Here is a 20,856-nt window from a genome sequence, read left to right on the forward strand (position 1 = left end):
TTTCCAGTCCTGTGGCCACTGCTGAGTTTTCCAAATTTGCTGGCATATTTAGTGCAGCACTTTCACAGCATCATCTTTTAGGATTTGAAATAGCTCAGCTGAAATTCTATCACCTCCACTAGCTTTGTTCATAGTGATGCTTCCTAAAGCCCACTTGACTTTGCACTCCAAGATGTCTGGCTCTAGTCCAGTGGTCACACCATCATGGTTATCTGGGTCATTAAGATCTTTTTTGCACAGTTCTGTGTATTCTTGCCCCCTCTTCTTAATCTCTTCTGCTTCTGTTAGGTCCATACCATTTCTGTCCTTTATTGTGCCTATCTTTGCATGAAATGTTCCCTTGGTATCTCCAGTTTTCTTAAAGAGATCCCTAGCCTTTCCCATTCTATTGTTTTCCTCTATTTCTTTGCATTATTCACTTAGGAAGGCTTTCTTATCTCTCCTTGCTATTCTTTGGAACTCTGCACTGAAATGGGTGTATCTTTCCTTTTCTCCTTTGCCTTTCACTTCTCCCTCTAGCGCCCCCTTTGTGCTGTGTGCTGAGTTGCTTCAAATCGGCCTTTCTAGACTCACTTCTGTCATCCTGGGGCCCTGCAAGGAGCTTCCCAGGTAGCTCAGCTGGGAAAGAACTGGCCTGCAATGCAAGAGACCCTGGTTCTATTCCTGGAGAAGGGATAGGCTACCCACTTCAGTGTTTTCAGTATTCTTGGGCTTTCCCGGTGGCTCAGACAGTAAAGAATCCCCCAGCAATGCAGGAGACCTGGGTCGCAAAGAGTCCGACATGACCGAGCGCATAAGCACATTACAGCAAGTGCTCTTTACAGCCCTATGGACTGTAACCCACCTTCTCCAGGCAATAATACTGGAGTGGGTTGCCATTCCCTTCTCTAGGGGACCATTTTCTAGCTCTATGACTTTGTGTGAGTCACATAATTTTCATTGTGCCTCAGTTTTCCAATCTGCAAAATGGAGACATCAGCACTTACCTGATATGGTTTTCATGAGAATTCCTTGATTTAGCACCCGTGAAGCACTTAAACACAATGCCAGGCACACAGCACTCTTATTAGCTGTTGTTGTTGCCACCATCGTCATTACTGATGATATTACTACTTGGGTTACTGAGAATTGACTCGGTCATCTTCCAGAGATAGCTGGCTGCCACAAAACACTTGGCAATATTTCAAAGCTACTCTGCACCCAAAGTGGCAGACAGTTGGAATTCCTCCAATTTGGAAAAAGGATGTTTTGGTTTTCATTTTTGGATGTGTTGTTGGTGGCTTTCTTGCTATTTTACTAATAATTGCTGTCAGTTCAGCCTTGTCATTACCAGTTTAGTTTGTTACGGGTTGTTTAGTTAAATGGCATGTATAATGATGCATATTTGCCTCAATCCCAGGCGTGTGTGGCCTGCAATTTTCCACTAATTAGACTTTTTAAAGACACATATGCAGTTATCTACTCAAATTTGCATCATCTGTTCCCCTATTGCCAAAGCAGATGTACACAGTGCCCACCCACCCCTCCTCCAGGAAATAATTTGCTTTTTATCTCCAAGTTCTTTTTGCACTGGTAGGCAGGAATGGGTGTTGGGGGGTACAGATGGATGGGGTTCTTGTCCCACTGAAGTGAGAGTCATCAAGCAGTGCAGACAAGAGGTGCTGGGCCTGAGTCAGACAGGAGTAGTGGGGCTGAGAGGAAGAAACAGCCCCGGTGAGACCTGAAATGCAGTAGTAGCAAATGGACCAAGGACCCCAAACACACCCCCCGCTTCAGCTGCCATCCCAAAAGGATCTAGCCACCCACCAATTCCCCAAAGAATCCAGCATTCAGACCCTACTCCTCTCAAATGGCTTTATTTCCCCAGTGTGGGGAGCTGTGATTGGACTCTGGTCCCTCTGCCACAAGGACCCGGTAGCCTTCTCCAGTCCAGCGGGCTGTGATACAGCCCTCAGAGAGGGAACGCCTGGGCTCCAGAGGCTCATCCTCCCAGAGTAGGGCTGGTTCTGGGAGGAGCCAGGCCTGCCGTGGTTTGCATGAGTGACCCTGACAGCATCCAAGGTGGTAGTCCACGGGCATCCGGTTCACCTCAAAGACAAGGTCGCCAGGTGCAGGAGTCAAGGACATGCTAGGCCTTACTCTGGGAGCAAAGCTCCCTCTGGCAGCTACTCCTTGACGTCCACCAGCAGGGCTCAGTCTGGGGGAAGAGAGGAGAGAAAAGAAGCGATGGGCATAGAGAGGAGGGCAGAAAAAATAAGAGACTGACAAAAAGAAAGATGCACAAAAAGCCCAAAAGAGACCAAGAATGAACCAGGGGCAAAGGAAGGCCAGTGAAAGAGAGAAACACTGAGATATGGGAAGAGACCCAGAAAGCAAGGACACAGACGTAGGTGGTGACAGACGCCAGACATACACACAAGTAGACGGTAAACACTGACCTTTGGGCCCAGGTGGGATTGGGGGGGGTGGTCCCCCTGGGGGAAGCAATGCAGAACGGCTCAGGGCCTCAGCTACCCAGCCCAGGACGCGGGTACAGTGCTGGACCTGGGGAGCAGCGGAAGACATCAGGGCACCCGGCTGGAGTCTGCTGCCCCTCACCCTAGCCGTCCTCCTCCAGCCTGGCCCGGAGCCCTCACCTCCAGTTCCAGCCCTTTCAGACGCTGCTCGTACTCGCGGATCTGTGTCAGCTGCTTCAGTGCTGTGTCCACCCTGGGGATCCAGGGTTTTAGGTGGGTGCCAGCAGCCTACCAGCCCCGCCCACCTTGAAAGACCCGCCCCCCGCAGCTCTGCTTTCCTCCCTAGCGTTCCAGGACGCTGCCCTGGTAGGCCTCGCCTCTAGCCTGGGCTTTTGTAGGAAGTAAATCAAGAGATCGATCCCGGAGGACAGAAGCCCCGCCCAGAGCCAGGCCCCGCCCTCACTTCTGCGACGTGCGCTTCAGACGTTCAGAGTTGCTCTCCCGTTTGTCCCGAGCACGCGCCAGCAAGAAATTCTCCTTTTGCACTGACTCCCACGTCAACAGCCTCCGCTCCGCTTCCTTCGAGAGGTGGACCCCTGGACAGTGGGGCCAGAATAGAGTCAAAGGGACTGCCCATCCTCGGGCCACGCCCGCTCCTAGACCCAGCTTCCCCACCCAAAACCTCGAGCTTCAGTGATCTCCCAGACTGCACCTCCTCAGCGTTTTTGGTCTTCCACTAATACCCCACGCCCAGCCCCTTAACAGACTAAGCCCTGCCCACTAGTGCTCCTAAGCGTCCTCCTGTATATACATGCTCTTGTTTCTCTCCAGGTTCCGCCCCCTGAGTTTTTCTCTTTTGGGCCAAGCCGGGCTCTCACGAAAATGCTCGACGTCTGGGGATGGTGGCAAGCGCGCCCGGCGCCTGCGAAATCGATGGATGAGGGAGCGCACGTGCGATATGAAAATGAGAGGCGGGGCCAGTGCGGGCCGAGAGTGAAATTCCCGGATGAGGCTGTAGCGCTGCGCCTTCCAGTAGAGGTCGCTGTTGCCCTGCACTTTGCCGAAGGTATGGCTGTAGGGACCAGAGATCAAGAGTCACTAGAGGTAGAGGCGCCCCTTGGAAAAGCAGATCAAGATTACCTGTCAGGCAATATCTGTTTGAAACCCAAGGCAGAAGGCAGATGTCAGGATTAATAAAGTCAGAGGCATTTGGTAGCTGGGTTAGGAGGCTCCAGAGTCGGATGTTAGAGATTAAGTTGGGAAAGCTAACACGAATTAGGTAGATTGGAGTCAGGTTCACAAGTCAGCCTGGACACAAGTAACTAAAATAAAAAATGAAAATGGGGACATTACTATCAACATTATAGAATCCTCCTAAAAACCATTATGTGTGTGCTAAGTCGCTTCAGTCGTGTCCAGCTCTTTGCGACCCTATGTGTAGCCTACCAGGCTCCTCTGTCCATCCAGGCAAGGATACTGGAGTGGGTTGCCATTTCCTTCTCCAGGGGATCTTTCCCAACTAGAGATGGGACCAGTGTCTCTTAGGTCTCCTGCACTGGCAGGCACATTCTTTTACCACTAGCACCACCTGAGAAGCCAAAAACCATTATAAGAGAATGCTATTAATAATTGTATGCCAACAAATTAGACAACCTAGATGAAATGGAAGAATTACTAGAAACACACAAATTACCTAAACTGACTCAAGAAGAAATAGACAATCTCAAAAGACCTATAACAAGTAAAGAGATTGAATCACTAATCAGAAATGTCCCAACAAAATAAGCCCAGGACCAGATGGCTTAACTGGTGACTTTTACCAAACATTTAAAAGAGAATTAACACCAATCTTTCTCAAACTCTTCTAAAATATTGAAGAGGAGAGAACACTTCCCAACTCATTCTGTGAGGCCAGAACTACCATGATGATACCAAGGTGAAAGTGAAAGTGAACTCACTCAGTCGTGTCCGACTCTTTTCGACCCCATGGACTATAGCCTACCAGGCTCCTCCGTCCATGGGATTTTCCAGGCAAGAATACTGGAGTGGGTTGCCATTTCCTTCTCCAGGGGATCTTCCCCACCCAGGGATCGAACCTGGGTCCCCACATTGTAGGCAGGTGCTTTACCATCTGAGCCGCCAGGGAAATTAAAGTCAGATAAAAATATCACAATTATAGACCAATAGCCTTTATGAATATACATGAAAAAATCCTCAAGAATATATTAGAAAACTAATTCAACCGCATATTAAAAGGATTATAAGTGGGATGTGTGCATGCTAAGTTGCTTCAGTCGTGTCCGACTCTTTGCAACACTATGGACTGTCGCCTGCCAGGCTCCTCTGTCCATGGGATTCTCCAGTCAAGAATACTAGTCAGTAGGAAAATGCAAATCAAAACGAAAATGAAATAACAAGTTCATGCCCACTAGGATGTCTATAACCTCTTAATAAGGAAAGCACCTATTAGTAAGGATGTGGAAAAGCTAAACACAGAATTAACACATGACCCAGCATTTTATTCTAGAAATAAAATCAAAAGAAATAAAAACAGAGACTCAAACAGATATGTAAACACCAATGTTATTGCAGCATTATCCCCAATAGCCAAAAGATGGAACAACCCAAGTCTCATTAGATGAATGGATCAACTAAATGCCTTTTATCAGTACCTCAGTATTGTTCAGCCATAAAAAAGAATGGAGTGATCCATGAAAACATTACGCCAGACACAAAAGGACAAATACTGTATGACTCTACTTACCTCCAAGAGGCAGAGTCATAGAGACAGAAAGTAAAGTGGAGGTTACCAGGGACTGGAAGGGAGGGGAAAATGAGAAGTTATCCCTTGCTTAATGGTTACACACTCTGTTTGGAGTGATGAAAATGTTTAGGAAATAGTGGTGGTGGCTGTATAACGTTATAAATGTAATTAATGTCACTGCATTGTACACTTTAAAATGGAGAAGGTGGCAGTTTTTATGTTATATATATATAGCCACAATTTAAAAAATTTTAATCTTCAGCCTGGACTCAGAGAGCAGATCAGATTCCAAAGTCCAGGTCAAGAGCACACTCTGGCTGGATTTGGGAACAAGCCAGCATTAGATTTTAATCGGAGTTCAGAGACTAAAACTAGAATTACTTAGACTGGGATCAAAAATCATGCTGGGGTCAAGGGTTAAGCTGGGATCAAGAGTCACTCTGGGGTCAAGGGTCATGCATGAGGCCAGATCATCAGAGAGCAGTAGTGAAGTCGCTCAGTTGTGTCCAACTGTCTGGGACCCCATGGACTGTAGCCTGCCAGGTTTCTCCGTCCATGGGATTTTCCAGGCAAGAATACTGGAGTGGATTGCCATTTTCTTCTCTTGGGAATCTTCCCAACCCAGAGATCAAAGACGGGTCTCCCGCATTGCAGGCAGACTCTTTACCGTCTGAGCCACCAGGGAAGTAGGGACTCACCTGAACATCGCAATGAGCAGATTGAGCAGCAGGATGTTGGCCACCAGCAGGAAGACAACAAGGAGGAGCACCACCAGCCAGTTGGCATAAAGCGAGACGCATTTGCCAGAGAGGTTCCCTTCGGGGTGCCCCCATGAGCCCTGCCCCAGTGAACAGTTGCCGTGCTCCATGAGGGCCACTGTGAAGGAAGACAGTTAGAGATGGAGCCAGAGGGACAGGGACCTAAGGAAGACAGAAGTCCAGAGGGTGGAGGAGAGCAAAGCCCCGGGGAGAGGGAGACAGAATCCCAGAAAGAGAGGGGGACAGAGACGCAAAAAAAAAAGAGGGAAGGGTCAGAGACCCAGAGATAGGGGAGGTGGAGGGGGGCTCACTTGGATGTCAGGTCCTCTCATCCTCCTTACCGTCCATCTCCCCCTGAGGGATCTGCCCAAAGATCTGCAGGTAGGGCCGGTAGAAGACACGGCGCAGGATATTCGGGAGGCTACGGTCCTGGGGCCTAAGGAGCCCCTCAGTGGCCACCCCGTAGGCAACCAGCCACACGCCGAGGAAGAAGAGGAAGAAGAACACATCCTTCACCTGCAGAAGAGGAAGATGAGACCAAGCCTGGCCCCGCCCTTCCCTACTCTAGCCCCGCCCCAGTACCCTAAGCCCCTCCTCCTCACCAGACGCCCAGTTACAGCGAATCCATGACAGCTTCTTGGCCCCGCCCCTTTCATCCTCAGGCCCCGCCCACACGAGCGCGACCCCACCCCTCACCATCTTGCTCACGATGACGATCTTGGGCCCCAGCTGTTTGTTGACTGTGAAGATGTGCAGCAGCCTCAGCGTGAAGATCATGAAGTCAAGGCAGAGGACAGTGCGGCCCAGGTCATACAGGCCCGGGGTCAGCCTGGGTATAGGGAGACGCGGCAGACGTCACTCAAGGGTTACAGGGTGCAAAGAAAGCCCCGAGTCTTCCCAACACCAGACTGAAGGCGAGAATGTGGCCTCTCCAGGGCCAGAATTGGGACACTCCCCACTCCAGTTCACCTGGGGTTTACTCAAAATTTGGCACCGTGAGACTGCCAAGCAGGGCTTCGCAGGGCGCTGGTACCCATTAAATAATGGCTGTATGAAAAACGGCCTTAGCAAAAAGCTGGGAGGGAGGCCCCTATAACATCAAGTTGGGAAAACTGCAGGTATATTTGCCCAACCTATAAATGGCAAAATATGGAGCCTTCCAGCAAACCAGTAAGCAGAAGACAATGAACCTAACAGGAAAATGGATAAAGGTTAAGGACAGACAATTCACAGAAGAAGGTCAAACAGTGAATAATGTTAGCAATCCCTAAGGGGAAAACGAAAATTATATCCCTATTTTGCATCATCGTGTACTTCAACTTTGAAGGAATTAAAAACCTAAAGTTAAAGGTAAGACATCAAATCTTAATAAGAAAATATAGAAGAATTTCTTCATGAACTTGAAATAAGATAACTGTCATTAAGAAAAAGAGTCCTATATACAAGACACAAAATCATGGCAAAAGAAAATACTGAAAAGTTACTACTTTGAAATATAAAATTTATGCATATTAAGAGATAACATAAATATGATGGACAGAGAAAGGCAAAATTCTCTGCCAAAAAATGTATAGCCTAAATTTGATCCTAAGGGAGTACTAGACAAACTCCAATGGAGGCAAATTCTCCAAAATAACTAGTCTGGACTGATTGTAAAAGTTAAAGATGGACTGCAAACCTGTCCCAGATTAGAGACAATTAAGGAGACGTGACAACTAAAGGCAACATGGAATCCTGGATTGGCTCCTGATCCAGAAAAAGGACATCTGTGGACAATTGATGAAATTTAAATAAAATCTCCCGGTTTTGATAATGTAAGATGTTAACATTTGGGGGATCTGGATGAATGGTGTATGGGAATTCTTTGTGCTGTTTCTGCAACATTTTTTATAAGTCTACGGGTTTTTCAAAATGAAAAGTTAAAGAATAAAAAATGTTTAAAGAACATATGAAAGTGAAAAGACAAGTTTCAGACTGTGAGATGACATTTAGAACAAAACCACCAAGGACTGGGATCCAGAGTAAAAGAAGAGCTGCTGCTGCTGCTGCCAAGTCGCTTCAGTCGTGTCCGACTCTGTTGACCCCATAGATGGCAGCCCACCAGGTTTCCCCGTCCCTGGGATTCTCCAGGCAAGAACACTGGAGTGGGTTGCCATTTCCTTCTCCAATGCATGAAAGTGAAAAGGGAAAGTGAAGTCGCTCAGTCGTGTCCGACTCTTAGCGACCCCACGGACTGCAGCCTACCAGGCTCCTCCGTCCATGGGATTTTCCAGGCAAGAGTACTGGAGTGGGGTGCCATTGCCTTCTCCAATAAGAAGAGCACCTACCAAAAGTATATACATGCACGAGATCAGTTCAGTTCAGTCGCTCAGTCATGTCTGACTCTTTGTAACCCCATGAATCGCAGCACGCCAGGCCTGCCTGTCTATCACCAACTCCCGGAGTTCACTCAGACTCACGTGATGCCATCCAGCCATCTCATCCTCTGTCGTCCCCTTCTCCTCCTGCCCCCAGTCCCTCCCAGCATCAGTTTTCCGATGAGTCAACTCTTCGCATTAGGTGGCCAAAGTACTGGAGTTTCAGCTTTAGCATCATTCCTTCCAATGAACACCCAGGACTGATCTCCTTTAGGATGGACTGGTTGGATCTCCTTGCAGATCAAGGGACTTTCAAGAGTCTTCTCCAACACCACAGTTCAAAAGCATCAATTCTTTGGCGCTCAGCTGTCTTCACAGTCCAACTCTCACATCCATACATGACCACTGGTAAAACCATAGCCTTGACTAGATGGACCTTTGTTGGCAAAGTAATGTCTCTGCTTTTGAATATGCTATCTAGGTTGGTCATAACTTTCCTTCCAAGGAGTAAGCGTCTTTTAATTTCATGGCTGCAGTCACCATCTGCAGTGATTTTGGAGCCCAAAAAAATAAAGTCTGACACCATTTCCACTGCTTCCCCATCTATTTCCCATGAAGTGATGGGACCAGATGCCATGATCTTCTTTTTCTGAATGTTGAGCTTTAAGCCAACTTTTTCACTCTCCACTTTCACTTTCATCAAGAGGCTCTTTAGTTCCTCTTCACTTTCTGCCATAAGGGTGGTGTCATCTGCATATCTGAGGTTATTGATATTTCTCCCGGCAATCTTGATTCCAGCTTGTGCCTCTTCCAGCCCAGCGTTTCTCATGATGTACTCTGCATAGAAGTTAAATAAGCAGGGTGACAATATACAGCCTTGACGTACTCCTTTTCCTATTTGGAACCAGTCTGTTGTTCCATGTCCAGTTCTAACTGCTGCTTCCTGACCTGCATACAGGTTTCTCAAGAGGCAGATCAGGTGGTCTGGTATTCCCATCTCTTTCAGAATTTTCCACTGTTTATTATGATCCACACAGTCAAAGGTTTTGGCATAGTCAATAAAGCAAAAGTAGATGTTTTTCTGGAACTCTCTTGCTTTATCCATGATCCAGCGGATGTTGGCAATTTGATCTCTGGTTCCTCTGCCTTTTCTAAAACCAGCTTGAACATCAGGAAGTTCACGGTTCATGTATTGCTGAAGCCTGGCTTGGAGAATTTTGAGCATTACTTTACTAGCGTGTGAGATGAGTGCAATTGTGCAGTAGTTTGAGCATTCTTTGGCATTGCCTTTCTTTGGGATTGGAATGAAAACTGACCTTTTCCAGTCCTGTGGCTACTGCTGAGTTTTCCAAATTTGCTGGCATATTGAGTGCAGCACTTTCACAGCATCATCTTTCAGGATTTGAAATAGCTCAACTGGAATTCCATAACCTCCACTAGCTTTGTTCGTAGTGATGCTTTCTAAGGCCCACTTGACTTCACATTCCAGGATGTCTGGCTCTAGGCAAGTGATCACACCATCGTGATTATCTGGGTCGTGAAGATCTTTTTTGTACAGTTCTTCTGTGTATTCCTGCCACCTCTTCTTAATATCTACTGCTTCTGTTAGGTCCATACCATTTCTGTCCTTTATCGAGCCCATCTTTGCATGAAATGTTCCCTTGGAATCTCTAATTTTCTTGAAGAGATCGCTAGTCTTTCCCATTCTGTTGTTTTCCTCTATTTCTTTGCATTGATCGCTGAGGAAGGCTTTCTTATCTCTTCTTGCTATTCTTTGGAACTCTGCATTCAGATGCTTATCTTTCCTTTTCTCCTTTGCTTTTCGCTTCTCTTCTTTTCACAGCTATTTGTAAGGCCTCCTCAGACAGCCATTTTGCTTTTTTGCATTTCTTTTCCATGGGGATGGTCTTGATCCCTGTCTCCTGTACAGTGTCACGAACCTCATTCCATAGTTCATCAGGCACTCTATCTATCAGATCTAGGCCCTTGAATCTATTTCTCACTTCCACTGGATAATCAATACGAGATCAGTGAACATAATAAATTAACTGGGACTGAGAATATGAAAAGACAGGTGACAAAGTACATGTGCCATTAGATATGAAAGGTGCCCAACTTACCACCTAGGAGTCTTGGATGCATAAATTAAAACAAGGAGAGGTCCTTTTTACCCATCAGATTGGCAAAACATGTAAAGGTTAAATGGAGAGCTACAAACTCTCAGATTGAAAATATCGGGTATCATCAAGCATGTCCTCAAGGGGGCAGTGTCTTACCCAGATGGTGGGTGTGTAGCTGGAAGAAGCTATTTTTCCAAGGAAAGCAATGAACCTCAAAAATACACCTGCCCTTTGACTCACAAAATGTACGTCCAGGATGTAAACTTGTATAACTTTGGAATAATAAAAAATTAGAAACAACTGAAATGTCCATCCAGAAGGGACTGGCAAAATAAAACAGTTCATGCATTCAATTCTGGAGAATGCTGGAAATTTGTCCTGTGTAAACTGAGATTTTTGGTCTTTTTTTTCCCCATGCAATAATTCTTCCCCCATCTAGAACATGATGAGCTTGACAAAAATATCTAAAATATCAGTGGGATTCCTAAAGAACGTCAGCACATGGCCTTAGTCCTTTCCTCTCAGAAGATACTTGATACAAAACATGAGGAATAAACAGAAGCACAGTGTTCTATAAAACTTTCTTATCTTGCTGTTTGAAAAAATTATTCATTTCAAGGGACTTTGTACCATTTTTAACACAGCACAGAGGAACCATGCCTCTCAGTGTGTCAGAATATTTAAAAGAATAGAGGGTCATTGCTGTCAACTGTCCAAATTATGAAAGGGGGCGTCAGGACCCTTCATCCCCTACAAATAGTCACTAGGTTGTGACCACAAAGTTCTTTGCTGTCTTCAAAAGCAGTCATGTCCTAACAGCTAATACTTTATTTTTAAAAAATATATCATCAGAGTACTGGACTCAGAGCAGCTAATATCTGATTAAAACTTCATGTTATCTCAAGTAGAAAATGAAAGACACTTTAGAGAGAAATATTTGGTCTGATTCTCTCTCTTGAAGTTCAGAATCTTTGTCCCACTGCCTCATGAAAAGAATTCATTCATTCATTAAATCTGGCAAGGAAAAGGCTTTCCTGGCTGCTTTAGCTGCCAATGATTGGCTAAAGCCCCTTCTTCAGGAATTGGATGCAGCATTTTTAAAGAATAAGGAATATTTGCAAATACTAACATGGAAAGAATGTCAGGGACATATTATGGAGAAAAAGAAGAGGTTGCAAAAGAATACATAACATATAGTATCTTCAACAGAAAACAACAAAATTCTGTAAAGCAATTATCCTTCAATAAAAGAACGAATTTTAAAAAACTTATAGTATCTTCTGTGTATAATATCTGTGCATAAAAGAAGTATGTAAATGCATAGAGAAAGAACAGGCAGGATGTTCACCGAACTGTTGAAGGAGGTAACTACAGAGAAAAGGAGGAAGCTTGGGAAAAAAAAAAAAAGGAGAAATCTTGCAATGGCTGAGGAAGATAATTGGTTTCTGTTTTATTCTCTTCTACACTGGGACATAATCTTGTTCAATAAGGATGTCCTTCTGCATTTCTTTAGGAATAGACTATATTCAGAGATGTTTTTAGTTGCTGGAAGATGAGACAGACGGGGCTTGAGGAGTTTATAATCTTGCATTGAGAAGAGAGACGCAAAAGCCATGATCTAATCTCTATGGCGGGGAGCTCTCAGGATGTTAGGGGAACACAAAGGAGAGACCCAGAGTCTGAGAAGAAAAAAGGAGTTTCAGAGACAGACAGTAAAGCTGAGGCAGAAAGGAAGTACAGAAGGCTGGCCTGGCCAAGGAGAGGAGGGAAAAGCGTTTCAGGGTGGGCGAACAGCATGTGCCAAGACCCAAAAACAACAATGTATTCCCAAGAATATTTTGATTTTCCCTTTGCCTTCTCTCTGGGCACCACACAACATGATCTGGAAACTATAGAAGAAATGAACTAACATTACTGCTAAGTCACTTCAGTCGTGTCCGACTCTGTGTGACCCCATAGACGGCAGCCCACCAGGCTCCCCTGTCCCTGGGACTCTCCAGGCAAGAACACTGGAGTGGGTTGCCATTTCCTTCTCCAATGCATGAAAGTGAAAAGTGAAAGTGAAGTCGCTCAGTCCTGTCCGACTCTTAGTGACCCCATGGATTGCAGCCCACCAGGCTCCTCGGCTCATGGGATTTTCCAGGCAAGAGAACTGGAGTGGTGTGCCGAACTAACATTATTTACACATATATCCCAACCTGGGCAACAGAAAATACTTCAGGGTAATTCCCCACAATTTGTTTTATTAATTAGCTAAGAAATAAGCAGAAAGTCAAGATTTTTATGGAGTAAGTGAAAGTGAAAGTCACTCGGTCATGTCCAGCTCTTTTCGACCCCATGGACTGTATAGTCCTTGGAATTCTCCAGGCCAGAATACTAGCCTTTCCCTTCTCCAGGGGATCTTCCCAACCCAGGAATCAAACTGGGGTCTCCTGCATTGCAGGCAGATTCTTTACCAACTGAGCTATCAGGGAAACCCTGATTTATCAGGGAGTAAAAAGTTGATAAAACACTCAGGCTTCCCTGATGAAATTTAAAACTATGAAATTTGACCCAGGAAAATCAGACATGACAGAATTAAAGTCACAAAGTAAAATTCACAAACATAGTTTGAGCAGATTTTATCAAAATCTGAAATGGATTAAAAACACATACACTGAACCGAATACTTGTAAAACTTAACTTGAACAGTAATCAAACTGAAGTAATTTCAGAAACTGAAAAAGAAAATAATTGAAGCTGCTTTCACCACCCTGCAATATAAAATTGATCAAGGCCGTTTAAAGTAACTAGAAAATACTTCCTTGATAAGAATCTGTCAGTCGAATTCTGATTACCATTTTATAATCATGCAGATTCAAAATACCGAGGATCAAGGTCAACGCCACTGGCCTTGTGAAGAAGGAATTGCAAGTAGTTCTCAGAGAGGCTGAAGCGTAGACGAAGAAGAGAGAAAGGAATCAGAGAGGCACCCCTGCAGAGAAGGGCAGACCCAGACCAGGTCCAGGGACTATGGCGTGGTGCCGGGGAGCCCCGAGAAGCAAGGGAGCTCTGAGAGGCCAGCCCTGGGTATAGAAGGCCCCTTGCAGACCCTGTAGAGGATGGACTAGGGAGGGAAGAGAATGGGGTCCAGGAAGCTGCTCGAGGGTCCAGCTGGGACAGGCAGCCATGGAGATGAGTTGGGGATGGGACAGAGGAAGTCAGGGGACCCGAGGATGGGGCCTGGGACCAAGGACTGTAGAGGAAGAAGAGGGAGAATGTGAGGGTGGCTCTCGGTGTGTGGCCTGGTGTCTGGGGGCCAGGACAGGGGTGCAGCTGCAGGGCCAGGCTGAGGGCTAGAGAAACGTCTTGTGAAGTCCAGATCTATTAATAGAACAAAGAGCAGTGGGATTCTCATTTTACCCCATCAGCCCCAAAGCCAGATACCCATGTGTGAGCAAACGACTTACAGAACATCTTTAGCCAGTACTTTCAATCAAGGTGGGATCTGAGCTTTTTTAAGAAAAAATGTTGGGCACCTTTCATATCTAATGGCACATGTACTTTATCACCTGTCTTTTCATATTCTCTGTCCCAGTTTTTAATTTATTGTGTTCACTGATCTCGTGCCTGTATATGTTTTTTGGTAGGTGCTCTTCTTATACTCTGGATCCCGATTCTTGGTGGTTTTGTTCTAAATATCATCTCACAGTCTGCAACTTGTCTTTTCACTTTCATATGTTCTTTAAACACTTTTTTTTAAGAAAAAAAAAAGTGGAGTTGTTTTAAAATTGTGAACCACCATACTGTATATCTGTAAAGGATACCACAGGTGGCTCAGTGGTAAAGAATCCGCCTGCCAATGCAGGAGATGCAGGTTTGATCCCTGAGTCAGGAAGATCCCCTAGGGAAGGAAATGGCAACTCATTCCAGTGTTCTTACCTGGGAAATCCTATAGACAGAGGAGCCTGAGGGACTACAATCCGTGAGTCGCAAAGAGTCAGACACGACTTAGCAACTAAACAACAATACTGTATGCCTACAACTGATATAATATTGTACATCAATTACATGTCAATGAAAAAAAAAGAAGAAGCAGAATTGGATTTAGCTGCTGCCTGCTGCAGAGAAGCCAAGAGTTGAGGCCCCTAACCCCGCCCCTCACCTCCCATCCCCACCCTCCCACCCCCAGGAAGGAAGGGTCAGAGGTCGTGGGCAGGGCATGCAACGTCGCAGGGCACTCACCTGCAGCCCACGCCCAGAACGAAGCAGGCGAGGGCCACCAGGTCGCACTGGTTCCAGGCGTCAGAGAGGTAGAGTTGCAGACGACGGCGCAGTGGGGCCCGGTGGGAGTCTGTCCCGGGTCCCCCCATGGCCAGGCTGCCCAGGCCGCTGCCCAGGCCCTGGCGGAACTCCTCGCAGAGCAGGGTGAAGGCCCAGAAGTAGAGCAGCAGCTCCAGCACGCTGGGCCTCTCCGGCTCGAAGTCGATGAGCAGCACGCGCGCAAACAGCAGCAGGAAGAGGAGGTAGCTGACCACGTTGCCCATGAAGGCCGTCACCGGCGCCCCCCAGAACTGCGGCCAGCGGCGCAGGCGCGGCAGGCACCCCCCACAGCAGTCCCTGTGTCTGGGCGGCCTCAGTACCCCCAAGGGCATCTTCTCAGGGGGCTCTGTAGCCCTGTGCGGGAGAAAGGGGGAGAAGGGAGGAGGGCTCACCCTGATCTCTGCACCTGACTTTCACCACCATCAAGACTCAGCTTTCTGACCCTCCTCATCCTGCTTTCCAGTCAGTCCCCACCTTCACGCCTTCGGACACCCTCCATCTCCTCGAGTTTTGACCCCTGATCTAACCTTTGAAATCTACCTTCAACACTGCTGAGCTTCCACCCCTGACTTTCCCCACCCTTCTGACCTCTGGCCTCTGGCCTCTGGCCTGACTTCTGACTCTTGTCTGGCTTTTGGCTCCAAGTCCCTCTTCTTTCCCCCTCACAATCTCTGGCTCTCTTTCTGACCTTGGACCATCTACCTGACCTCTGGCCCTCATATATAACCTCTGACCTCCTCATTTCGCGACCTCGGTTCCCCAGGTTTGACAATTCTGTTAACTACAGTTGGCACTTGCCATCTACCTCTACAGGGCTTCCCAGGTGGCATTAGTGGTAAGAGATGTGGGTTGGATTCCTGGGTCAGGAAGATCCCCTGGAGAAGGAAATGGCACTGAAAATGGCACCCACTCCAGTATTCTTGCCTGGAAAATTCCACGGACAGAGTAGCCTGGTGGCCTACAGTCCATGGGGTTGCAAAGAGTCGGACACTGAAGTGACTGAGCACACATCTGCTCAAGGATTAAATCAGGCGCTGCTGCAGCTGGCTGACCTTCAACACCCCTTGAAGGGAATTCAGGGTGGAAAGCAGGAATGAGGCACTCTGTGCTCTGGGGAAAACTGGCAGAACAGGTTTTCAGATAGATATTTTCAGGTGCTGATCTTATGAACCCAATTCTTGCATCTCCTCATATCTAGAAGAGCACCAGATTCCTTCATGGAACTCCACCCTGAAAGTTAACTTCTGACCCGCAACCAATTGCAGATTATCCAGCTGCATTTTCTCAGTTAATTCTTCCTTCCTGATATCTGATCTCTCACTGTATAGCCCTACCTGAATTCTAACCTTCTTGGTCCACTCATATCTCTGGCACTTTTCACCTGAGTTCTGATACTCTTCCCAGTTACATCCTAATTCTTAATTCTGATCTCAAATCAGAAACAGCAAAATGAATACTACTACTAGTAATAAATTCAGAAAGCTAACAGGAAAAATAAACTGGCTTGGAAAGGCATCCTGTCTTAAAAAAAAATAAAAGCAGAAAGGAAACCCCAAAGTGGAGACAACCCAAATGTCCATCAACTGACGAACAGACAGATAAAAAAAGGTAGCGGATTCAAACAATGGAGTATTATCCAGCAATTAAAAAGGGATGAAGCACTGATACATGTTACACAGTGGATAAATCTTGAAAACATGATGCTACGTTAACGAAACCAGTCATAAAATACCACGTAGTATATGACTCCATTTACATGAAATATCCAGAACAGGCAAATCCATAGAGACAGAAAATAAATTAGTGGTTGCCTGAGGCTGGGGAAGGGAGGAGAGGGGAGTAAGACTGTTAATAGATACGAGATTTCTTGCTGCAGTGATGAAAATATTTTAAAATTAATTTTGTGATGATTTCACAACCCTGTGGATATACTGAAAACGACTGAGAATTGTACACCATAAGTGGGTGAGCTGAATGTATGGGAACTATATCTCACTAAAGCTGTTCTAAAACAAATAAGCAGAAAGCACAATAACAGGTAAAGAAAGTGAGGTGCAGAAAGAAGAACTAGTGATTTCCCTGGTGGTCCAGGGTTAACGTCTGCCAGTGCAGGGAATACAGGCTCCTGGAGGCTGCGCTCCACAACAAGAGCAGCCGCCAGAATGAGAAGCCTGCGCACGGCAACCAGAGAGCAGCCCCCATCATGGCAAATAAAGAAAGCCCTCGCACAGCAAAGAAGACCCAGTGCAGCCAAAAATAAAGAGTTTGAAAAAATAAAAATTAAAAAAAGAAAGGAGAATTAGCTCCCCAGTAACAGGAAAATATAGACCTGGTAACAAAAATATGTGGTGGGTCAGAGTGCTCCCCAAAGTCTGGCGTCTTAAATCCAAGCAAGACACACACAGATTCCTGGATGCTTCACTGAGGGAGCACAGGAATCTGTCCTTTAAGAAAGTTCTCCAGGAAGGTAGCTCTCCACAGCGGCTAAGAGCACAGATTTAGGAACAAGAAGATCTGGGTTCAAATCCCACCTCCCACCACTGACCAGTCAATCACATGATCTGAGGTGGGTGACTTAATGCCTCAGTTATTTCATCTGTAAAATGGGGATAACAATAGACATGATAGCATACAGTTGTTGAGAGAAGTAAATGAGCTGATTTCAAAATGGTTTAGTACACTGGCTGCCCACTGTAAGTGTTCTATAGCATCATCTATTTTTTTATATTTATTTTTATGTACTTATTTGGCTGTGCCTGGTCTTAGTTGCAGGATGCGGGATCTTCGATTTTCACTGGGATCTTTAGTTGTGGCATGCAAAGTCCTACTTGTGGCTTGTGGGATCCAGTTCCCTGACCAGGGATGGAACCCAGGCCTCCTGCATTGGAAGCACAGAGTCCCAGATGCCGGACCACCTGGGAAGTCCCCATCATCTCTTGTTGTCATTATCATATGGTACAAATGTTGGGAACTCACCAGGCAAGGACACCATTATGGATCCTGACACTGGAACCTTCTATCAAATTTATTTCCGATTTTTTTTTTTTTTAGTTTCCTCTTCTACCTTGACAAATATTTTATATTCTTTGTGCATTATCTAAAAAAAAAGTATACATACTATATTTAAATTTGACTTCACAGTAGGCGGTGTGTTTTACAGACTTCTGGCAGCCTGACTCTGTTTCTAACAGTTACCAGAAACATTTTTTTCTTCTAGAATATTCGGGCTGAGGTTCCTCCCTTTTCCTATTCAAGTGGTTAAAGTAGAGATGTGTGTGTGTGTATGTATATGTTAGTTGCTCGGTCATGTCTGACTTTGTGACCCCATGGACTGTAGCCCACCAAGCTCCTCTGTCCATGGGATTTCCCAGACAAGAATACTGGAGTCGGTTGCCATTTCCTCCTCCAGGGGATCTTCTTAACTGCGAATGAGTATACTGTATTACTATGGACCAAATATTTTGGTCCCTCCCAGTGGGAGAATTAGGAGCTAAGGAATTAGCATATGACTAGTTTTTGCCAATGAAATGTGGGCAAAAGTGACGTGTCACTTCCAAGTGGAGGCTTTAAGATCCAGTACCTCCCTGGTTGCCATTGAGGCTTCCCGGGTGGCTTAGACGGTAAAGAATCTGCCTGCAATGCTGGAGACCCAGGTTTGATCTCTGGGTCAGGAAGATCCCCTGGAGAAGGGAATGGCTACCTACTTCAGTATTCTTGCCTGAAGAATTCCAGGGACAGAGGAGCCTGGAGGGAGTCAGACATGACTGAGACTGACATACCCGGTTCTTGTCTCTTTTCCTGCTACCATGAAACCGACAACATCTCAGCTAGAAGGTGCTTGCTTATCCCAAAGTGGAGACCATGTAGAGCAGAGCCACAGACAACCCCAAAACGGAGCATGAATGACAACAAAGTCCTCACTGTTGCCAGCCACTGAGAGTTTGGGATGCTTCATCACTGTAGCATCACCCAACCGAACCTGACTAATACCGTACAACCTTCTTTTTATAGAAAAGAAAGTTGAGGCTCTTGGGTGGAGCCACTTACAAAGTCAAAGTCAGGATTTGAACCCAGGTCTGCTCGACTCAGGACCAAGTCCTTCATGCCTCTGTTCTGCAGAATTACCGAAGATTGGTAAGTATTCTATTGCATTTGCTTAGGGCTCTGATTTTGAAAACACCTTCATGGGTACCACAGCACGGAGATTAAGAGCAAAATTCTTGGAGACAGAAAAATAAAAGTGGCAAAAGATCCCTAAATGAACCAAATCCACCCAGTTCTACTTGCTCTGTCGAGACAGAAATACATGTAACATGAAGCAAATTGATTGCCAGTGAGGAACTCCTTGGCAGCAGAACCAAACCGAGAACCAAGCCTTGAGCTTGGCATCTGGGAAACCTCCTCGGTGTTTTCAGTGGCTTCAAGAAACCCCCATCTCCTAAAGCCCCACGTCTCCCCTCTGGCCTTGTTCCCAGTGCCTGGTGCTCCTGGGGCTGCCCCGGGTGCCCCCACCCCTTCGAGGTGCTGCTGCTTCACTCACTCGACAGGCCCTTCCCCATTGATGTCGCCATCCACGTCAAGCATCGGGTCCTTCTGCGTGGGCTCCTCATCTGACTTCCTGGCGTGGAGGGACACCCAGAGTGAGGAATAGGGGAGAGGGAGGGTAGGAGAGGAGTTCTCCAGAGAGACCCAAACTCAGCACCCAGAGACATGGCAGGAAGGAGAGGAATTACCCCAAAGGGACCTGCCCCCAGAGCCCTAGTCAGAAAGCAGAGGAATCGTATAGAGTCCCCCGAAAGCTTCCCCTCCCACAACGTGCCCCCAGTCTGGGGGAGGGAAAGAATGAACATGGTTAGGCAAAGCACTAGACAGACCACGTAGAAAGGCGGCCAGAACTGAGCAGGAAGGAGAGGCCGATCGCCCCACCCCACCCCCAATCCCGCCTCCTGCCAGTTTAACCCCAGGGACTGACCTGAAGGTGATGAGGTCGGTGTAGATGAGTGGGGGGCAAAAGAAGGCAAGAACCAGGGCCCAGATGGGCGTGGTGCTGTCCATCTCCCCCCACCACTTCTGTGTCAGCAGAGACTGCGGGGGTGGGGAGGATTAGGAGCCTGAATCTCCCCCGCAACCCCCTCCCGAAGACCCCAGGCAAGGATTGGACCCTGCTCCAGAGCCCAGGGCAAATGCTCCCTGCAGTGGTGGGGCTGGGGGCGGGGGGGACGGAAAGGGTCAAAGGCAGGACCACGTGTCGCAGATTTTAGTAGAGTTAAACAGCCAACATTTGTTAACACAATACACCAGATACTGGGCTAAGCACTTCGGACAGATCAGCTCACTTAAGCTTCACCACCCCGCCCCCCAGGAGGACAGGTATTATTATTTTCTCCTTTTCCATAGATGGGGCACAGGGAGGTTACGGAAGGGGCGAAAACTGGAACCCAGGAGTTTAACCATCATTCAAAGTAAAGGACTCTGGGAAAGTACTTGAAGTGCCAGCAAGTCATTCCGACAGTGAAGGTGGGACTCCCTGCTGCGTAGGCAAACCTCGTACTCTGGGTGGGACTCACTGAGCCCCTGTCAGATTTAGACTAAGGAAACCAAGAGAAGTTTCAAACTGTCAGGATTAAGGGCTTCCCTGGTGGGTAGTCCAGTGGTTAAGATTCCACATTTCCACTTCAGGGGGCGTGGGTTCGATCCCTGGTCAGGGAATTTCCACGTGCCACTGTGTGCCCCCCAAAAAAGAAAGAAAGTAGAAACTGACAACCAGAATGCAAAAATGCGGGGCTGAGTACAAATAATGAGGTACGAAATTTACTCCCAATTATCATAAATAAGTCTTTTTTTTTTTTTAATGTCAGGATTAGCAGAATGGGAGAGACAGAGGGGCACACAGAGCTTCCCAAAGGAAGGGTAGGATTCCCTAAACCAGAGTTTGTCTCCACCTGGAACACTAGGTAATTGTCCAGTGACGCCGTTCTGATTGTTGAAACCTGGAAACGGGGACCTCTCAGGGAAGTGGGAAGGACTTCTTGTGTGAGAGGCGGGACTTCCTACTAAAGTCACCAGTATTCCTGTATCTGGAATAGAATTTTTTTTTTT

The 20,856-nt window shown here is 46.7% G+C and overlaps 1 protein-coding gene across 4 annotated transcripts in view; it reads right to left on the reverse strand.

Annotated features, from left to right (window-relative positions):
• Positions 1–1,839: 1,839 nt before the first annotated feature.
• TRPM4 (transient receptor potential cation channel subfamily M member 4) overlaps positions 1,840–20,856 on the reverse strand; it is a 42,974-nt gene continuing 23,957 nt past the window's right edge. For 3 of the 4 annotated variants that reach the window (XM_027515173.1, XM_027515172.1, XM_027515175.1), the window contains 11 exons: positions 19,730–19,842; positions 19,298–19,375; positions 14,680–15,111; positions 6,675–6,807; positions 6,320–6,494; positions 5,919–6,096; positions 3,335–3,528; positions 2,920–3,052; positions 2,637–2,709; positions 2,439–2,544; positions 1,840–2,197 (listed from right to left, as the gene is read on the reverse strand). In XM_027515173.1, coding sequence (XP_027370974.1) covers positions 2,193–2,197; positions 2,439–2,544; positions 2,637–2,709; positions 2,920–3,052; positions 3,335–3,528; positions 5,919–6,096; positions 6,320–6,494; positions 6,675–6,807; positions 14,680–15,111; positions 19,298–19,375; positions 19,730–19,842 — 1,620 coding nt within the window. In that variant the 3' untranslated portion in view covers positions 1,840–2,192. Of the gene's footprint in view, positions 2,198–2,438; positions 2,545–2,636; positions 2,710–2,919; positions 3,053–3,267; positions 3,529–5,918; positions 6,097–6,319; positions 6,495–6,674; positions 6,808–14,679; positions 15,112–19,297; positions 19,376–19,729; positions 19,843–20,856 lie in introns of all 4 variants that reach the window. The other variant, XR_003506437.1, reaches the window with a different exon arrangement.

Source organism: Bos indicus x Bos taurus, chromosome 18 (genome assembly GCF_003369695.1).
Source record: "Bos indicus x Bos taurus breed Angus x Brahman F1 hybrid chromosome 18, Bos_hybrid_MaternalHap_v2.0, whole genome shotgun sequence".
NCBI lineage: Eukaryota > Metazoa > Chordata > Mammalia > Artiodactyla > Bovidae > Bos > Bos indicus x Bos taurus.